General features: G+C 49.6%; 1 protein-coding gene across 1 annotated transcript in view; it reads left to right on the top strand.

Annotated features, from left to right (window-relative positions):
- Nucleotides 1-20,410, top strand: part of MYO15A (myosin XVA) — a 118,472-nt gene that overhangs the window by 51,342 nt on the left and 46,720 nt on the right. Inside the window, exons 31-42 of the mRNA XM_084819182.1 lie at nt 728-823; nt 2,525-2,760; nt 4,174-4,352; nt 5,902-5,974; nt 8,041-8,229; nt 10,069-10,184; nt 11,339-11,430; nt 12,859-12,976; nt 13,925-13,986; nt 14,760-14,951; nt 18,920-19,001; nt 19,469-19,607. Coding sequence (XP_084675308.1) covers nt 728-823; nt 2,525-2,760; nt 4,174-4,352; nt 5,902-5,974; nt 8,041-8,229; nt 10,069-10,184; nt 11,339-11,430; nt 12,859-12,976; nt 13,925-13,986; nt 14,760-14,951; nt 18,920-19,001; nt 19,469-19,607 — 1,574 coding nt within the window. The remainder of the gene's footprint in view (nt 1-727; nt 824-2,524; nt 2,761-4,173; nt 4,353-5,901; nt 5,975-8,040; nt 8,230-10,068; nt 10,185-11,338; nt 11,431-12,858; nt 12,977-13,924; nt 13,987-14,759; nt 14,952-18,919; nt 19,002-19,468; nt 19,608-20,410) is intronic.

Below are 20,410 nucleotides of genomic sequence, written 5' to 3'. Positions count from 1 at the left end.
GGATAGATCACATTTAAACTATCTTTCTTCTGATGTAAAGTCTAGAGTGCTGTCAGTCCCCTGTCCCACGGGATAAGGAAGCTTCCCTTGGCAGAGAGAAACTTGAGCACAAATCAGTGTAAAGAAAGCAAGGGGGAATTGGGGGGGGGGGAATTGTAGGGAAATTTTGAGTCAGTCTTTCCCAGGAGCTTCCATCAGCTTAAAGCAGGCATGTTGAACCTCTTTCAGCCTGAGGGCTGAATGCCATTTCGGAGAAGTTATCGGGGGCTGCATTCCAGTAGTGGATGGGGCAAAAGCCAAAACTACTAACATATATTAGCTTCAAGCTCTCCCTGCCAGTAACTCGGTCTTAGGAGAGCCATTTCGACCTTTTAGAATGGGGGAAAAAAACACACAATGGCTGGGAAACCACCAAATGATTGGTGGTTGGGGGAAAGGAGATGAGAGATGGAGAAGGGGACCCCTGGAGGGCCAAATTGGGACCTCAGAGGACCGGATTGGGACCCCAGCCTGGCTTAAAGAGAAAAGGTGATTTGGCTGGACCGTTCACAATTTGCCTGGGTAAAAATGGCAGCTCTCTTCCTGACATTCGATGGCAGCTTGAGCACACTTGTCAAGAGGGTCATGTGAACTGGTCCTTCAGCGACTGACCTTTTCCACTCTATCGAAGTATATAGCAAATCAGCATACAAGGTGGTTAACATTCCCCTCTTCTGTTGTCCCACAGGAGCCCTTTTTCGGGATGCTCACCAAGACTCTGGCATCCTCTCTGACACTGTTAGATGAGAGCCTGCATCCTGAAGCAGCTAGCCTCTTCAAGCTGGTAGGTGAAAATGAATGCATTCCTCGTTTCTTGTCAAATGCGAGCCTGCCCAGGGCTTAAGATCTTCCAGAGAGGCCCTTCTTTCGAGACTGCCACCTTCAGAGGCACGTTTGGTAGCAATGCAAGAGAGGGCTCTCTCGGTAGCCGCTCCCAGGCTGTGGAACTCCCTGCTGAGGGAGGCTAGGTTCGCTCCCTCTCTGCTGTCCTTCCGCAGGCAAGCAAAGACCACTTTATTCAAGCAAGCCTTTGGACTGTAAGTCGGTCTGTTGGGCCGGGTGCTGTTTTTTAAATGTTATATTCTGTAATTGTTATGTTTGTAATTGATTGATCGATCGATTGATTGATTGATTGCATTTCTGTGCCACCTAATAGCTGAAGCTCTCTGGGAGGTTCACACAAATTAAAATGACAACATACAGAATAAAAACAGTATGAAATATAAAAGCTTAAAACTACAGTATAAAAATAGAAGCAGGATAAAACCTAGCAGCAATGCAGAGATTTAAAATACAGTAACGGAATATTTTAATGTATTCTTTTGTTTTAATCATCAATTGTGCCTGTAAACCGCCTGAAGTGCATATTTTTTGGTAGAAATGCAGGGTATAAATAATAATCAATAAATAATCAATAAATGTCGGGGTGTATTTGTGAGAGAATGTGTGTGTGGGAGTTTTATCCCACCAGCAGCTTCTGTAGTGTTCCCCTGAGCTGGTTAAATCCTCACAATTTCTCAGCAGTTTCTGCATTGTCACAGGAGATGGGAGCAGGTTTTGATCCATGTAGTGCCCAGGAGGTTGAAGGCTGCAGATCCCAAGAAGATATGCATCTCAGGCCTTCATAAAACTCTGGGCTCCTCCACAGAAGCACTAGTAATCTGCTCCAGAGGCGTAGCTGTGTTAGTCTGTTGCAACAAAAACGACTGAGGGCCTTGTGGAACCTTAAAAGACTAACAAATTTATTCCGGCAGAAGCTTTCGTGGACTATAGCCCACCTTGCAATGCATTATGGGGAGGTTTCAGGTTTATATACAGTGCATACGGGGGTGTGGGGAGAGAACTGTCAACAGTGAGGTCAGAAGGAAATTAAATGCAGAAAGTACTGACATTGACATTGTTATTAACAGTGGCCATTCGCAGATGTTGCAGAATTTGGGGGGTAAGAAACTGAACTGCTAAAATTTTGAAAGCACATTTTTTCACCAATTTTTTTAGTTCACTTTCCTGCCAACTATTTTTTCTACGTGTTGGTTTTTACTGATGCTTGTTGTGAAGATGTGCCCATAACATTTTTTTTAAAAAATCCTGTTATGTGCCCATAACATTTTTACTGATGCTAGTTGTGAAGATGTGCCCATAACATTTTTTTTTAAAAATCCTGTTAACATCTGGCATTCTTACAGTGATAGAGAAGTGAGTTTGTGGGAAGGTGCAGGAGAATGAGAAGAAAGGGCTCTTTCATTTCAGGAAAAAAGCTAGAGGGAAATCTCTTCTGTGTGCATTGTGTACAAATTCTCTGTCGTTTTTCATGGGACGAATTGTGCCCGACACACTACAGATGGGGTTCACACAGTCTCGCACATGCAGGAAGCTCAACTTCTCCAGCTTTTATGAAACCTGGCAGAGAAAGAGACTGGACGTTGCTCTGCTGTGGCATGTAAGGGGTGTGGTGTTTTTTTGCTCATTTCCTCTGTCCACTCAGATCCTCCGCTTCATGGGCGACCCCCACCTCAGCGGCACACAGGAGACCCTGTTCGGGAACTACATTGTGCAAAAGGGGCTGTCGACTCTGAGCCTGCGGGACGAGATCCTGTCCCAGGTCGCCAACCAAGTCTGGCGGAACACCAATGTCCACAATGAAGAGCGTGGCTGGCTCCTTCTGGCCTCCTGCCTCAGCGCCTTCGCGCCCTCCCCCAGCCTTGAGAAATACTTGCTGAAGTGAGTGGCTACGTCAGGGAGAGGAAGGGGAGGTCAGGGGCCCTCCCTGGAGCCATGCGCAGGCTGAAGAGCAGAAGCGCCTGGCTCCACGGATGTCCTGAGCACGGAGCTCAAGGAGACCTGTTAACCCAGCAAAAACCTGGTGAAAGGCCGAGGGCCAGCTGTCCCTGATCGACCAGTCGCATCTGGGTCTTCCTCTTCAGTAGCTACACCTGGGTCTTCCTCCTCATGAGTAGAGCCTTGCTCCTGAGTAAACCCTGGGTGAAAGGGTCTTCTGTCAGCCAGGTGGGCACTCCGACGACGACTCTGAGTGTCCCGCCTGGCCCGTTGCCGCTGGCAGTCTGGTGAGTCATGGGATGAGGGAGGAGAGTCAGGCGCCACCCCAGAGCCTGGGATGGGGCCGAAGAGGGTCTTTGGGGACCTCAGGTGAGGCAGCCTCAGTGGGATTGCTCAGGTTGCCCCGCAACTTCTGTGGGAGTGGGTTTTGCTGAGAAATCCCAAACCTCCCCCTCCAAAGGGGGTTCCCCTGGGCTGGGGTCTTCCAGGAGACTGACAATGTGCAACACATCTAGCCAGAGGGAGCCATATGCATGCCAGGCGCTAGCCCTGTTCTCAGACTCAAACTACATTCACGGGAAAGACCGCAAGGTGGTGGGAAGGGGGCGTGGGCGTTTGCACCGCCTTGCATTCCGACTCGTGTTGCCTCTTGTCGCTTCCTCCTCTGATCCCCAGAGCTCCTGATTGGATCCCCCATGGGGCCAACAGCCAGGTCAAGCCAAGCCAGGCCTGAGGTCCTGTAGCACGCCAACTCTGCCCCACACCATTCCTTAGTCTCCCCCCCTGGCAGGACTGGTGTCACGTTTGAGGGGGGCCCTTGGAAAAGTGCCCTTTACTGGGCCCTGCCTACGCCCGTTGGCCCCAGAGAGTTTACCTGGTAGCAGAGGCTGATGGCTGGGTCTGGGCAGCCATTTTGACTTTCCACAGTGCCCTCAACATAATACTCTCTGGAACAGTGTGGGGAATTGAAATGGCGGCTCAGACGGCTGCCTGGAGCTGGGGCCCAGAACAAATGGGTCAGCACAGCTGTGGGCCCTGCCGGGGCTTTGGGATGCTGACAGCTGCCTAGGAGCGCTTGGCTCTATGCTGCCTCCCGTATTGGAGGCAGTCTGCCTCTGTATACCAGGCACTGGGGAATATGGGTGGGCGGGTTATGCTGTTGCCCTCATGTCCTGCTTGTGGATGTCTCATAGCCAGCTGATTGCCACTGTGAGAACGCAGGACTAACAGGCCTTTGGTCTCATCCGGCAGGGCCCTTCCGCTGTCCTCCTGGGTGCCATGTGCTGACTCCAGATTTGCTGCTGACCGGCCCCCTCAGCTTATCCTCTGTTTCCCCCCACCCCCCACTCCTCGCAGGTTTGTTTCTGACTACGCCTTTGATGGCTACAAGCCCATTTGCCAGCACAAGCTCATGCAAGCCATGGCGAAGGCCCAGTACGGTGCGGGAGCCGCCCGGGCTTATCCACCCACCCTGCTAGAGTGGATGGCCAGCCGAGACAGAGTCAACATGGCCTTGGATGTTTACTGTTTCAATGGTGAGGGAGGGGCCCAGCTGCTTGGGAACTGGGATGCGCTGAGGCACTGAGCTAGCCCCGTGTTGTCTTTCAGTGTAACACATGAATGAATGTGTGGAAGACACATGTCAGGAGAGGGGCACGTCCTTTTAATTCCTCCCTTCTGCCCTCTCCTTTCCCTCTCTTTTTAATTAGCATGAGGCATGTGGAGGAACACGCCAATCCTTTTGCATGGATATTTGACCATGGATTTGTGCCACAGGTTTCAGAAACTGTGGCGCCTCAGGCTGACAGCCTCTGAGCATACGCAGAGCGGTTTTACTTTTCTGATGGGAACTGTTGTATTTCAAATCGGTATAAGGACAGATTGAGCGTAATTTCCATTTTTTAAACAAAACAAAACCTACCACAGGCAAGGATCTTATAGGAAGAAGGGAAAAACACAAAATTACCAACTACGCAATCTATTTGCCTTTATTTCTGCCTGCTGCCAATAAATATGAAACGTATGTATTTATTATGTTTGTATATCACTCTTACATCCAATACCATGACAGGCCTGGTTTAGAATCATAGAATAGTAGGGTTGGAAGGGGCCTATAAGACCATCAAGGCAACCCCGTGCTCAATGCAGGAATCCAAGTCAAGGCATCCCTGACAGGTGGCTGTCCAGCCTCGTCTTGAATGCCCCCAGTGTGGGAGAGCCCACCACCTTCCTAGGGTAGGTATTTCCCGATGTTCAGCCAGAAATCTGGCTTCCTGTAACTTGAGCCCATTATTCTGTGTCCTGCGCTCTGGGTTTACCCATGCGGTGGTAGAAAAGCCAGATTCCAGCTGAACATCAGGAAAAACTTGCTGACTGTTAGAGCAATACGACAATGGAACCAATTACCTGGGGAGGCGGTGGGCTCTCCCACGCTGGAGGCGTTCAAGACGAGGCTGGACAGCCATCTGTCAGGGATGCTCTGACTTGGATTCCTGCATTGAGCGGGGGGTTGGACTCAATGGTCTTGTAGGCCCCTTCCAATCCTACTATTCTATGACTCTATGGTTCTATGATTCCCTTCAGACTGAAGGTGTGGCATCATATCCTTAGATTCCCCCCCCCCATTTTTTTTTTAATGCCTGCAGATTGTGTGTGGGGGGGGGGACCTTACTGTATCAAAGACTCTGGTTCACTCCAGCCTGCACCCTGCTGTGCTAAGATTCTATTTGCAGGGAATATTCAGAAGTCTCATCCCCTCCAGCTGCAGTCTCCATTTGGCCAGCTCAGGACTCTGCCACTTAATTTCCACTTCTTTCTGCTGCATGTGGAGATGAGGCCAAGGCAAGCAGAATGACATAGAAATGAGGTGGTAGAATGGACTTTACCACTTCCGGCTGCAGGTGGGGAATCATGTTTGTGGAGCTGGCGAAGCTCCCTGTCAGAAGAAAACTAGCACAGCGGGGAGAGGACAAGGCTGGAACCTTTCTTCCTGATGTGCTAGCTTTCTACTTGCAGGAACCTTGTTCAAAGGAGTGCTCAGGTTATCTGGGCATCAGTCACAGCTGTTGGTTTTTGCCTTGACAGGAGATCACTTCTCTTCCCCCATCCATTCCTGGACCACAGGAGAAGGCCTCACTGAGAGCATCCTGAAATACAGGTAGAAGGGACTGAGAGAATCTGCGGGGTGAGGGGTGGCGTGTTCGAGTCCCATTGCGGCCTTCCGAGTCAGGCTAGCAGGGAGCTGTCCAGCAGCGTCAGCTGCCAGAGGGCCTAGCACTGTGCAGGAGAGGAGCTGTCCAGAACACAAATCCATGGAGGCTGTACCTTCAGCACCTTCTAGGGACTGAGAGTTCGTCAGGCCCGGGGGCCAAGGCCAGCACACCTGCAGTCCCAGTCTGGCCTTCCGACGATTCCCAGCTGGCCACACAGAGCGCATAGTTCAAGTATGGAACTCACTTCCACAAGATGTCGTGAGGCCACCAACTTGGATGGCTTCCACAGGGGAATGGACAAATGATGGACTTGTCCTGTCAATGGCTCCTAGTCCTGATGGCTCTGTGCTACCTCCAGTATCAGAGGCAGCATGCATATGTACACCAGCTGCTGGGGAACATGGGTGGGAGGGTGCCGTTGCACTCCTGTCCTGCTTGTGGGTCTTCCATTGGGGCAGCTGGTTGGCCACCGTGTGAACAGAATGCTGGTCTAGGTGGACCTTGGTCTGATCCAGCAGGGCTCTTCTTAGGTTCTTCTGTTTAGAGCAGGGCAGGGCTCTTCTTAGGGCCAGCAGGGCTCTTCTTAGGCTCTTCTTAGGTTCTTCTTCTGTTCTTCTTTCCACCGGTTGCTCAGTTGTCTCCCAGCTTTTCTGCAGTGTTTCTTCCATTCCAAATGGTCGAAGTGCCTCTCCTGAGGCTGAGTTACTGACAGGAAGAGCTGTAAGCTCAAATAGGCTGGTATTTTTTTATATGTTTGGCCTCACCCCTTTCCCTTTGGCCCTGCCTACCGCTGCAACGCAGCCCCTGGAATTCGGCCCTTTGGCTGAAAGCAGTCCAACACCCCCGCTTTAAGGGCTCAGCCTGGCTGCTCTACTCTTCTCTTCCTGGAGTTATGAGCTGGGCCCAGATCCTGACTGTTCTTATCCTCACAGTTCCTTCTCCGCCTAGGTAGGACTTTGACAGGGATGCTTTCTGCTGCCATGTGAGCACTATCCCAATTTAGGGGGCGGGGGTGCAAAACCAAGCTTCAGGGATGCTTCTGCTGCTGTTCTTGAGGACCTTCTGATGATTGTGGGGAAGTCCAGAGTTGGGAGATGAGTCCAGCTGGGGTATGTTAGGTCCCTTGTGTCAGGGATGAGTCCAAACCCCTTGAGATGTCTGACAGCTCCGATTGTGAATCAGAGTTGGAACAGCTAGATCAGAGCCTGGGGGAGGGACCTTCCCTAGACCCCCAAGATGCTGAGAGAGATTACTCTGAAGGTCTTGACAAACAGATGGCCCAGGCTGAATCCCTGCCCCCTCCCTCCACCATTAGAACTCAAGTTTCCAAGGAGGAGGAGGAGGAAGAGGGGCATGATTTGAGAGATGTGAGGGCACGTTACAATGCAAAGCAGAAAAAGTTATGGGCAGGGCTCAGACATTCCTCCAGGATAGCCACTCTTAGAAGCTAATGTGGGGGGAGCTACCCTAAGGGAGGAGCATCACTGCAAAGCAAGTTTGGCCATGAGGTTCTCGAGTAAACTGTTGGCAACTTCACTACCTTCCTGTTTGTCTCCTCTGATTAGAGATCACAGATAAATTGTTTAGGGCCTGAGGAATTCTGAGAGCTTCCTTGAACCTGCATTTGTAGAAAGGCTAGTCTCCAGCAAATAAAGTCACATTAGTCTGAAGCTTTGTCTCTTTGTGGTGTTGGTTGTGAAGGGGAAGGACAATCCAATTCCTGGCACCCTGGATTGTCTGTGGGTTCAGGTGGGCTTGCCTTGGAGTATAGTCTCAGGGTTTCCATCTGGGTGTCCCATCTCCCCCTACTCCTGGTTTACGCTGGGACCCATGATGGGTCTTCATTCTCCAGCTCCAGGAGTGGACAGGTCCTGGCAGTCAGGCAGCAGGTTGATGATAAAGTTGCTTATTTGTACCTTGACTTCTCCTGGTCCTGAGTGCTCCACCTCTTCCTGGCTTTTAAGCCAGCACTGAGCATCTCGGTTGGCTCAGGATTGACGCTTCTTCACAGGGGGCTCACAGACGGATGGCGAGGCTGGTCGGTTGCCATGAAGGAAGGCACCCAGTGGGCCGAGCTGGCTGGCCACGACTACGTTCTGGACCTGGTTTCTGACCTGGAGTTGATCCGAGACTTCCCAAAGCAAAAGTCCTATTTCATAATAGCCTCAGAAGGTCTGGAGAAGAATGTTGGTGGAAAAGCGTAGGTAGCAGAGGCAGCCCGCTGCCTCTTTCTTCGTAGGATTCAGTCCAGGTTCAAGAGTAGAGCAAGGAGGATGCTTGCAGGGATGTATGGGAATTTCATTTGTGCTTGCAAAATATGCAAGTGTGCCCTGTTCAAAGGTCCAAAGGCAAGCTCAAGGACACGTCTGCCAAAAATATTTGTAAATTGTTGAACACGTGCTCACGTTCGTCTTGTTCCCAATTCCCAATTAAATGTGCACAAATTTCCTAATTTGTGCATAATGCCTCCATGGACTGAATCAGCCCCGCTTTACTCTATGGAAGAAAGTTGTGCAAATTTGGGGAAACCTGTGCAAATCTCCCATACAATCCCTGCTTCAGTTGCGCAAGTTTCTCGTTCACACAGACCAAGCAGCAAACGCAAACGGGAATCAGGGATGAGATGAGGGGCAAGAGAATACTGGAGATCTCGAACATCACTCGTCCACCCATCCCCAGATGCATGTTGCCAAAGTCCATTGGAAGAACACACCCCAGAGAGGGTACAAGAGTGGATACTACCCTAACATGGAAATCCCCAACTCCTGTGTTTGGGATGCCCATATGTAAAGGATCCCACTTTTACCACCAGCTTCACTTGGGATGTGTGAGAATAATTATTTGCGCCTAGTCGCTTCCATGGAGGATGTGGGCCTTGGTTGTGATGAACGCAAGCCTTTAGCTTCAGTCTCAGATGGATCTGTAGACATCAACACCTTCTCATTTGCTAACCTGCTGTTAGCAAATGTTGTAATACATCAAGTTCTGAAAGTACTAAAGATACCTGAGCTGTTCTAATGTATCTGCTGTGGTGGTGGTCTATCTCGTTATATTCCACCAAATCCTATAGCCCAGGGGTTGGGAGGCTGTGGCTTTCCAGGTGTTGTTGAATTCCAATCCCCATATGCCCCAGCCAACATGGTTAATGGTCAGGGATGATAGGAGCTGTAGTTCAACAAGACCTGGCGTATAGCACCCCTCAGCTGGTGTAACTCAAGTGGTATAAGACTGCCCAGTAAGCTTAACATATATTAATGTACAGATGTTGTCTTTCACTGTATTGAGTCAAATTAAGCCTCAGGGTCCACTCCTTCCATCAGTCCATCTTTGCAACCACCCTCCCACTGGAACCCAAGACTTTGGCTTCCCAGAAACTGCCTGGCAGGTCTAAGGGCATCATAGATCGGTCAATCTCAGGTGGCTGAATGCCACTTATCCCTCTAAGATGTTGGACACGACCTCTCGGGGGTCACATTATTTATTTATTTATTTCATTTCTATACTGCCCAATAGCCAAAGCTCTCTGGGTGGTTCACAAAAATTAACTAGATAGCATGCCAGAGGAGTCTCATTTGTTATTGGACTTCACCCCACAAATTGCTGCACCAACAGCCATGCACCACCACCCTCAGAATCGAGAAGGAGCTATCCATCTGTCTGTCCATTCCGTAACCGGGCTGGGTGAGATCTCCCGTGTTGCGTCAAATTAAGCTGCAGGCTCCACTCCTGGGGGTGCCCTTCCGTCAATTCCTTTACTGTCTTTTCCCATATATCACAAAAGTATTTATGCATTTTGGATTATGAATAATTGGGAGACTGTAATATTTTTAGTTTCCTTGGAGAAGAGTGTGCAAGCTCAAAACTGTGCATATGCTGGAATTTTTTTCTCAATAAACAGTCCCAAGTTTGGGCTTTTTTTCTTTTTTTGCATCCTTGCATTTTCATCTCCTTTTTCCCCCTTGGGCCATCCCTGATTTAAAGTGTGACTTCCTTTGTCCTCACTCCTCACCCTTCCATTGCTCCTATTCCCTTTTCTTAGTAGAGTATTCAGACGTGATTTGGATTCAAATGAGGCGGTTCCTCCTCCCCCACTTGCAAAGGCCCCCACAGTGGCCCCCACCAACCTGCCAGACTCAGAGGGATATTGCAGCCATGGTAAGACTGACTGAGTTGGCTCATTCCTTTCAACTGATTCCTTTCAGACTGCCGAATGCTATCGGTGTGTGCGACAGATGTATTTTGTAAAATCTTTTCTGTCTGCATTTCGCAGATTGTCAGATGCTTTTCGTTCCATCGTCCGCTCACTGACGGAATTGTTTTTTCCCCCAATTTCTCGGATTTGCACAAATTTGCACTTGCAAAAGTGCAACTCCCCCAACATGTGGATCCCTCCAAAGTGTGCATTTTTTAGCTGATGGGGGAAATGCGCATTTTCAGCCATGAGTTTTTTTATTTTACGTATTTTTCTATGACTAAATTTGCATAAAATTCCAGAAAGTGAAAGAAATGGTCCACAAGTCTGTGGAATCCCTGCAACATGGGAAAAGCCGGCCCACTGTGGACTCTACGGGTCAGATTCATAAAAATCCAAAGTCACTTGATTCTGTTGCGGGTTTCTCTGACATCCCTAAATAGACGTTTATAAAATCACTGATAGCAAAATACCCACCATAATGATGGGCGGGGTGGACAAGAGGGCTTTTGTTACATTTGCTAAAATCTGTATGGGGTGCAAAGTATCTTGGTGAACTCCGCACCTGGGGACACATTGCAACACCAACCCGCCCAATGTCAGGAGCAAGGGGCAGGTTGTCTGCTCACTGCAAAAGTGTTTGCAAAGCGGTCCCTTGTCTTAGCCGAGGACTCCAACTATCAGAGGAGGGGGCTGGATGAGAGAGAGGATGGGGGAAGACTGCTATATTGCCCTGGCCATGGGCTTTGAACTCTTAGGTTAGAGGTGCCAAGATAGTGATAAATCAGATCCAGATTTACTTACAAGGAGATAATTTATTGAGTACAGTCAGCACACAGGCATACCCAGTGGTTGGATCAGACAGCTTCTCTGAACCCAGAGCCATGGGGTACAATGGGTTTTATACCATACATGTATACTGTCAGAGTGAGAAAAGTGGCAACGTCCAAAAATCCCTCTTCTGCCCAGCTATGAAATGTGTAGGTGTGACCAATCACCCTAGAAACCCCAATATTTGGGTCCAGGAAACCTGTGGGATTCATTGCATAGATACACATACATAGGAACAGCTTTGGGGCATAACCTCTTTCCTTTGCCTTTCGGAACCCGGGAGCAGATTCAGACACCTTCAGCGAGCCCCGCAGCCAGAAAGGGTTGGACCGCTACTTGGATAGCCTCTTTGATCCTGTTCTCTCCTATGGGAATGGGGTAAGAAAAGCACCTCCCCTCCCCAGCCCCAGATTCAAAAGAGGGGCCACACCATGATGCCCAGTATCCTGTTTCTGACAACAGGATATTTACTGAAAGCTAACTAATCCTCTGAATCCTGGAAGGGTGATATCTTCATGTGTTAGTGTCCAAAAAACAAAGAAAACAAAACAAAAAACAATTCTGAGAGGATTTTTTGTTTTTCTGGCTCCAACCTTGGAGCCAGTAAACTGTGCTCCCCGCCCCCTCCCCTCATAGCTGGTGCAGAGAGAACCAAAGGTGATAAGCAGCACCTTGAATTGGGCTCAGCAGCAAACAGAGATCCAGTGTAATTCCTTAAGAATTGTTGTAATATGGCTCCATCGTGATGAACCCAAACAAAAATGTAAAAGATGCATTTGCAGGCTGGTGTGTTAATGTGGTAACTTTGAGTACTCCTAAAAACAACGTCTTAAATAGGAATTGTAATTGTTAGGTTTATGGCAGCCTGCCCTTGTTCAAATAATTATTATACAGAAACCCTTTCAGGTTGTTTCTACAGTAGGGGCCTTGGATGCTGCTGAAGCCATGCTTTTTTGCAATCAGTTGGAAACGGGACTAAGATGGAAGTTCCACAGGTCACCTAATATAGTGCTAAATTATCCAGCAGTGCCTTTCCCCATGAACAAATCTTTTATAATGTTTACTTTATAAGTCCCATTCAGCAAAGATCCCCTGTGAACCAAAAGGTCCCCACGGAACAGGAACTGAGTAATTAAGAGGCTATTAGTTAAAGTTGCTGCCACACTGAACAGGAAGCAATATAAGTGGCAGAAGCTGCAAGAAGGAATCATGGAAACATAGGATAGTATGGGAAGCTCTTAATTAATGAGACAGTAGCTCTGAAAAGCCTGAAAAGCGCTTTTCCAGCCTGCACTGGCCTGGATGGTGCTTAATTGCGTTTTAACTGTGTGGTGAGGAATCACCAAAAATCACATCTGAAAAAAGATGGGATGTCCGTGTAGAAAACACTGGAAAGCACGAGGCAGCAACAACATTATCTGGATTCTCCATAAAAAGTGATTGAACAAAGGGTGGCAATTCCAGGCCAAACAGCTAGTGTGGAAGTAGCCCTAGAAACAAGGCACCCAAAAAATGCCTTGTAGGAAAAAGTGTTTTGCCAAGAATAGAAAGGACCTAGATGGAGAATGTGTGATGCTCCAGATGTTGGGGGCTACAGCTCCCATCGTCCCTGGCCATTGGTCATGCTGACTGGGGCTGATGGGAGTTGGAGTCCAACAACATTTGGGCGGCCACCGGTTCCCCACCCCCTGGCCTACATGGAAAGGCATTTGTCCACTCCTCTCCCCATTCAGGCCTTGTAGGCTGTTAGGTGGAAAAGAGGCCTAAATTAAACCAATAATGCTAATGTGTTCTGTCCCGGCTCAGGAACTAGAGAGACCAGCTGCTGTCTCCCATAGGATGAAAGGCGGGGGCCAGATCGGACGGGGCAATGGAGACCACAGCAATGGCGGCCGTGCTCCTCCGGAGATACCCCAAACGCCCGGTGAGTGTAGACCGACCGGCCTCATTTATATTTGCTTCTTCGTTTGTTTAAACAATGGCTAACCCACCTTCCAGGGCTTACTGCCCTCACAACACGGTTTACAAGAGTTTCTAAAAACAGAAGCATATTTATTTATTTACTGTGCTTTTAAACCACCCAATAACCAAAGTTCTGTCACATGATAGTAACAGCAACAACAAAAAATGCCCCCTGAATCCCCTAATGCTGTATAAGCAGCAGCAGCAGTAAAAATGTCGAAACACAGCACATTAAAATGAACCAAACATGAAGTAGAATAAAAGTGGCTTTAAGGTGATGCGCGTTTCCCTAGGAAGGGAGTTGCAGCCCAACACATCTGTGGAAGGCTCCAGGTTGGGTAAGATGAGCAGGAACACTGTGGTTTGAATCTCGCCTCTGCCTTGAACTTCCTAAGTGTCCTTAAGCAAGGTAATGTCTCCCAGCCTCACCTCCTATGTCTCATAGTACTAGAACCCAGCATAAGAACGTAAGAAGAGCCTTGCTGGATCAGACCAGGGTCCATCTCGTCCAGCATCCTGTTCTCACAGTGGCCAACCAGCCACCCACAGGAAACCTAGAAGCAGGACATGAGTGTAACAGCACCCTCCTGCCTATGTCCCCCAGCACTAGCGTACATAGGCATACTGCCTCGGATACTTCCTCTGATGAAGCTGACAGCACCTTGGATAGCTCCTTTAGAGTTCTGGCTGAAACCCAGAATGGATGCACAGCCCCACCGAAATTGGAGCCGGCAGCCCCCACCGATCAATACTGCTTTTTCAGGCAGGCAGGGGCTCTCCAGGGGATGGGCGTAGGACGGTTTCTCCTATCACCTGCTACTTGATCCTTCCAACAGGAGATGTCGGGGATGGAATCCGGGACCTCCTGAACTTAGAAGTTTCTTTTTTCTCCCTCCATTCCCCTCTGCAGGGAAGAACGAAGCCATGTTGTTAACGCAGCAAGCTTACCGCACCCAGCAGGAGTCGCTTCTGGTTAGTGAGGGCAGGAGCTGTACATGGAGTGGAGGGAAGATGGCATTGTTGTGGTGGGGGGTGGGGGGGAGAAAAGACCAAGGTGCTTTAGAAGCAGTGCCTTAAACAGGACTGTGCATTTCCTGGAACTGAGGAAGACGCTGCCTTGAGTAGGATGTGCATTCAGTTCCAGCCCAGCTCTTTCCTGCTTTTGGCCTCTTACGAGTGACTAGGGAGGCCAGGTGCAAAAGCAGAAGGGGCTCCTACACTTTTGTGTAGAAGAGGGAATTTCAGCAGGTAGAGTTTGCAAGCTGGAATTCCCTCTATTAAAGGTGCAGGAGCCCTGTCCACCCTATGAACAACATTAACAAGCAATCTGTTCAGCAGACTAATGAATGGCATTCTTAGTGTCAGTTGGGGAGCAATCTTATGCATGTTTAGACTGAAAAAAGTCCCACAGTTCCCAGCATTCCCTAGCCAGCTTTGTAGCAATTCCCCAGGAATTGTAGGACTTTTTTCAGTCTAAACATGCATAAGATTGTACCCTTAACTGCATTCACAAAGTCTTTCTTTCTTTCTTTCTTTCTTTCTTTCTTTCTTTCTTTCTTTCTTTCTTTCTTTCTTTCTTGGTTCAGATGGGTCTTAAGATTTGCCAGCGTTTTGCTTCCGGCGGGGTTTCTGTGCCTTTAACCTCTGCAGAGCCACCTTTTTTTGCCATGATGTTAAAACTGCAGGAGCCCAGTCAGAAAACAAAAGGTGGCAACACTGACCCCTGCTCTTTCTTCCTGGAACAGGCTCGCCATATGTCACAACAGGTGACTGCTCTCCTCCGGCGGCAGCAACAGCACCAGGCCGCTGTGGCCGCAGCGGGGAGCACGCCCTCTCCCAGTGCACCCCAGTACCCCAGCCCCGGATCTCCCCAGCAGAGACATCCTTTGAGGAGCCAGAAAATGGGCGCCAGGTCTCCTGCAGGCCTGCCCCTCCAGGTGAGTCCCTTACACATGCAGAGGCTGGGAGGCAGAGGAGATCTGAGGGATCTTCTTCTGCAGGGGTCACGTGGAAAGGATGCCTGTATGTTGCCATCTCCCCTTTCCTTGGCCTGATAAGCAGCAGAGCAAAGGGAAGGGGGTTCAAAGGGGTTCCTGTCTTTTGGGAGCCCCTCTGCCTACTCGGAAGTGCATGATGTCGGTCTGGAATAAAATACTGCATAGGAGCAGTGGAGACTGGGGGCTCCGATGTCAGTGGGGCGTCGAATCCTCTCCGGGTTTCAGTCGGAACCAGTCAGAACTCTCAAGCATCTATCCAAGGTGCTCTGCATCTTGAATAGGTCCTTTAGAGTCCTGACTGATTCTGACTGGAACCCAGAGCAGATTCACTACCCCCACCGACATCAGAGCCACCAGCCTCCACTGCATATTTATTTATTCTTATTTATTCATTTATTACATTTCTATCCCACCTTCCTTCCATCGTGGAACTCAAGGCGGCTACATGGGGTTCCCAGGGGATCTCCCTCCAACACTGAGCAGACCCAGACCTGCTTAGCTTCAGCACGGTGGCTGCCTCCTGTGCCTGCAGATGATGCCCTGGGCCTCTCCAGTGTTTCCCCAAATCATAGAATCACAGGGTCGGAAGGGGCCCACAAGACCATTGAGTCCAACCCCTGCTCCATGCAGTAACCCTGATTCCCAGGCGGTCTCCCATCCAAGTACTCAGTAGGGTCAGCATCAGGCTTCGTGACTCTTCGTGTCTTTTATTGCTGGGCCCCTGCTTAGATATTGGATGGGGGGGGGGTTAAGAGTCGGCATTGGCAAGAGCTGGGAGGGGCCACAGCACAGTGTGATAGAGCCCCTGCTTTGCATGCGGGAGGTCCCAGGTTTGATCCCTGGCTTCTCCAGGTAGGGCGAGGAAAGAATCCTGCCGGAAACCCTGGAGAGTCATTGCTGCCAGTCAGCGTTGACAATTCTGGGCTAGATGGACGCATAATCTGACTCGGTATAAGGCAGCTTCCTCTGTTCCTATTTTCATGACATGAGAAGGCCCCATCCAACGAGACCTAGTGACCCGAATGTGAGCGCAGGCTGTGAGGGAATGGCATTCCGTGCACGCTCAGTGGCACTTCTTTACTAGCAGTTCACTTGTACCAGGACCAAGGGTTGCTTCACACAAAAGGCACATGATGAGCTGGGGAAACCTGTTTCTGGACCATGAGCTAGTCTTCCTATGCAGAGCAACAAGGTGGTAGAGTCCTGAGGTAGCAGAGTAGGCCTGTGCTACTTTCGACTGCAGGTGGAGGTTTACATTTTAGAAAGCTCCCCAACTTAAGACGCTTCCTGCAGTTTAAAGCTGCGGGGTGAGGGCGGAAACTCGTACAGCAGAGAGACAGTTGATGTAGAACCTCTCCTTCTTCCTCTTCTGTGATAAGTGTTCTTAATTTCAGGGGCTGAAATGTACTTGGGGGAGCATTCAGAAATAGCTCCCCCCCCCCTCAGGGTCTGCAACTGTGCAGTCCCAAATTCTACAACCACCTTCTCCTGCATGGGTAGACTAGGTCGGATTACCAATTGAGAAACTGCGTGACTGAACGCTTCTACATGAAAAGATCCCTGTGGACAGAAAACTAGCATGTAAGGCCAGGACTCTAGGATCTAGTTTTCTATCTGCAGGGATTGTTTTAAATATGGAGGTGGATTCAGCCATGCTACTGCCCACATCTGCAGTTCAAAGTTGCTCAGCCCAGAAACAACACATTTTACTACCTTCATCTGCTGTGTGCGTAATCTAAGCTTAAGAGAACCTCAGGGGTCCCAGTTCAGATAAAGCCGCGGATGCACAGTTTGCAAAATGCAGTGCCATCAGCCACGTACAGCAGGGTCTCAATAACATTGTGTTTTTTGCTGCCTGCCTGGGACTGTGGAAATAGGAGTAGTGGTTGACTACAATTACCTGGTTCCTGTGATCACTGCAGCCCACTCTGGCTTATTACCACAGTGGGTTGTGGCGCGCAGGGGTGCCAGGTTGGCGATCCAAGCATCTGCCCCCGTGGCTTCTCATTATGGGTGAAACCAACGAGAGGGGTTTGTTGGGGTGGTTGACAAGCCAACCAGAACCGATGGGCTGTTTTAGGGTTGTGGGTGGCTTGTCAACCAACACAAAAACCCACCTGTCCCGGGTTTACACGTAACAAGACGCTATTATGCCGCCGAATATTCAAAATGGCTGCTGCAAAGAGAAGCCCAGGGAAATTCAGCCACAGTGGCTTTTTGTTACATACAAACTGGGCCAATATGTGGTGCGTAGAGCTGTGTTTTGGCTTGGTGTATCACAGGTTGCCTGAGGGTGGACATGTGACCTCTTTTACAGAGGACTGCCCTCTTTTTGGAGGAGTATTCCATTTGAAGAGCCACCCTGTCCAATTCCAGGTTTACAATGAAGCACTCTAAGAACTGTTGAGATCAGCACCATTAGGCTTCCAAAACCTTCAGTCCCCATGCAGGAACTGGGCCCCCAGTAAAGCCTAACTGGGCCAGACAGACTGAGTGATCAACCAGGACTGCTTGCCTACTACTTTGAGTATGCCGTGTGGATGGGGAGATGTTTCAGTTTCACGTGGGGCTCGGGCTAAGCCTCAGGTTAGGGTTAGGGTTGGGAAGAATGGTTTCCCTGGGCAGGAACCGGGGCCTCGGTAAAGCCTATCTAGGCCAGACAGACTGAGTGGTCAACCAGGACGGCTGGCCAACTGTCTTTCAATACAGTGGGAGGGTGTGGACATGTTTCAGTCCTGAGCATACCATGTGGATGGGGAGATGTTTCGGTTTCACTTGATGCTAAGGGCTAAGCCTCAGTTAAGGTTTAGGGTTGGGAAGACCTGGCTTCCTGTGCAGGAACTGGGCCTCTGTAAAGTCTAGCTGGGGCTGGGCCAGACAGACTGAGGGGTCAGACGGGACGGCTTGCCTACAGACTGAACAGGCAGGCACGGAAGTCTCCTCATCAGTCTTTCACACTGTGGTGAGACGTACCGCGTTCCTATTTAAATTATAATATATATTTTTCCAAAACGTTCATCTGTGCATATCAATTAGCATATGGAAATTTTATACAAATCACTGTCACCCCCCCCCCCCGTTTGCAGGGGGGGGATTTGTTTCATGGAGGAGATTGCTATCAGTGGCTGCTAGTCCCGATGGCTATATGCTACCTGCAGTATCAGAGGCAGTCTGCCTATGTACACCAGTTGCTGGGGAAAATGGGCGGGAGGGTGCTGTTGCACTCAAGTCCTGCTTGTGGGTTCCTGGTCAACAGCTGGTTGGCCACCGTGTGAACAGAATGCTGGACTGGATGGGCCCTTGGTCCGATCCAGCAGGGCTCTTCTTGGGTTCTTACGTGATCTCTTTTGCAATTCATGATGGGCCCCCAGGTTGCATGGGCCCATTTTCTTTGCCCTCGCAGCCTTGAGGCTGCTTCCATTCCCTTTACTGGGACATGGTGCTTCTTTGCTGACACCTTTGTGCCCTTCTCTAGGTGACCTGAAGCTGCCCGACACCGGATAGCCACTCTCAGGCAACTGCCTGTATTCATTTCACTCATCTTGGAGGCTGGCACGTGTTGCCACTGCTGTTTTGTTGGGTTTTTTAGCTGCCTGTCCTTTCGGGAAAGGCAGGCATTCCAATCCACAATGCTGCGGTGCACAGCAATGGCACAGGTTTGGGAGAGCTGGGGAGTGGGAAGCGGCTTAGGGTGGGGTTCCTGTTTCACCGAGACCTCCGGGGAATGACTTGGGGGTGGAGAGAAGGCCAGGGACAGCAGGTTCCTCAGTAGTCCTAGGTTGGACTAGATGGCTCAAGGATTGCAGTCTAGATTCTAATTTGGAACCAGGATCCCAGCTCCAGAATTCCGTGGGCAAAAGGTACAGGAAGGCTACGGCTCATCACGGGATTTCATCTTGCCTTGGCAGAGAGAAGCGGAGGAAGGGATGTCAGATGGAGGGGCAGCATCTCCAGGCCTCGCACAAGACAGGCCGGCCTTTCAGAAATCTGGTAAGGAGGAGATGGGGGGAACAGATGCCCCACTGTGCCAGCTGCTGGCTGTGTCTTGCTGTCATTTGGGGGTAACACAGGTGCAGAGCCTAGGAAGGATCGTGCCCTCCAATTTCCAGTGGCCGGAGTTGCAACTTCTGTGTCTTGCATCGACCCTTGCCTTGCCCCAGGACTAGCAAAGCCAAAGTAAAACATTAAATAATTGCGGAATAAACTTTGCTAAATTAGAAAACCATTCAGATGGGCTTCATTTGAATAATTCATATTCAGGTTGCAGAATTTTGATTTGCCACGGCACAGAAGTTTAATTGACCCTGTCCCCTCTCCCCGGCCGCAGTGGAGAACGCATGCAACAGTGTGTGAAAGTGTTGTGGTCTCAAGAATTTGGCTCTGAGCCAGCAGCCTCGGAATCTTTGTGTAGATGAGCCCCCATTGCCTCACTGCCCTTTCTCTCCATCCCTGCACAGACCCTGCCTCCAGGCTGCGGGCCGGCGAGCTCGTCCGGCATTCCAAGCTGAACTCGGAGCACATCTCAGAGCCGACACAGAACATCCGCAACATTATCAAGCAGTACCAGCAACCTGCCTGGGCCCCAGAGCCCATCAGGTCAGATCTGGACCCTCCAAGGCCCGTGCCACTTCCTGTCTTTAGGCCCAGGAGGTGCATTCATGCTGACTGATGCCAATATGAAACTGCCATGTTCAGAGGCAGTGTACCTGCAAATACCAGTGGTTGAGAGACAAACCAGTGGGAGAAATAATTTTCTCTCCCAATGCTTCCACCACTTATGGGGAAACTGCTCTTTCAGTGGGCAGTCCCACCTATGGGGTTTCTTATTTTTAGCAAATGCTTATATTTCAGGGCCTAAGGAACTCTCTGGCACTATAACTCAGAGCTTCACAAGCTGACTCTTCCCTTCTGCCACCAGTTCTCTTAGAATGCTTTAAAACCTCCTAGTAGCTGGTATAAGAAGCTTAGGCATGAGATGGGCACCAATGCTATTTATTTATTTTTATTTATTACATTTATATCCCACCTTTTTTTCCTCTTGCAAGGAACCCAAGGCAGCTTACATGATCCTCCTCCTATCCATTTTATCCTCACAACAACCCTGTGAGGTAGGTTAGGCTGAGAGTCATCCAGTGAGCTTCTTGGCCAAGTGGGGACTAGAACCCAGATTGAATTGGAGCACAGGAGTTCAAAGGAGGCTCTAAGAAGTATCTGAAGCAGAATGAAAACAGCCACATAGATTGATGTTTATTTCCAATGCACTTAGATATATAATGTTTTTCAAGAGGGGCAGGAGGAAACTGTATATGTTCCTAAAGACATAGTAAGAACTATCTATCTATCTATCTATCTATCTATCTATCTATCTATCTATCTATCTATCCTACCCTATCCTATCC

Source organism: Heloderma suspectum, chromosome 12 (genome assembly GCF_057233095.1).
Source record: "Heloderma suspectum isolate Gila_16-S chromosome 12, 16-S_ref, whole genome shotgun sequence".
Classification (NCBI taxonomy): domain Eukaryota; kingdom Metazoa; phylum Chordata; class Lepidosauria; order Squamata; family Helodermatidae; genus Heloderma; species Heloderma suspectum.
Note: the sequence above shows the minus strand (reverse complement) of the source record. Positions and strands in the feature narration are given on the sequence as shown.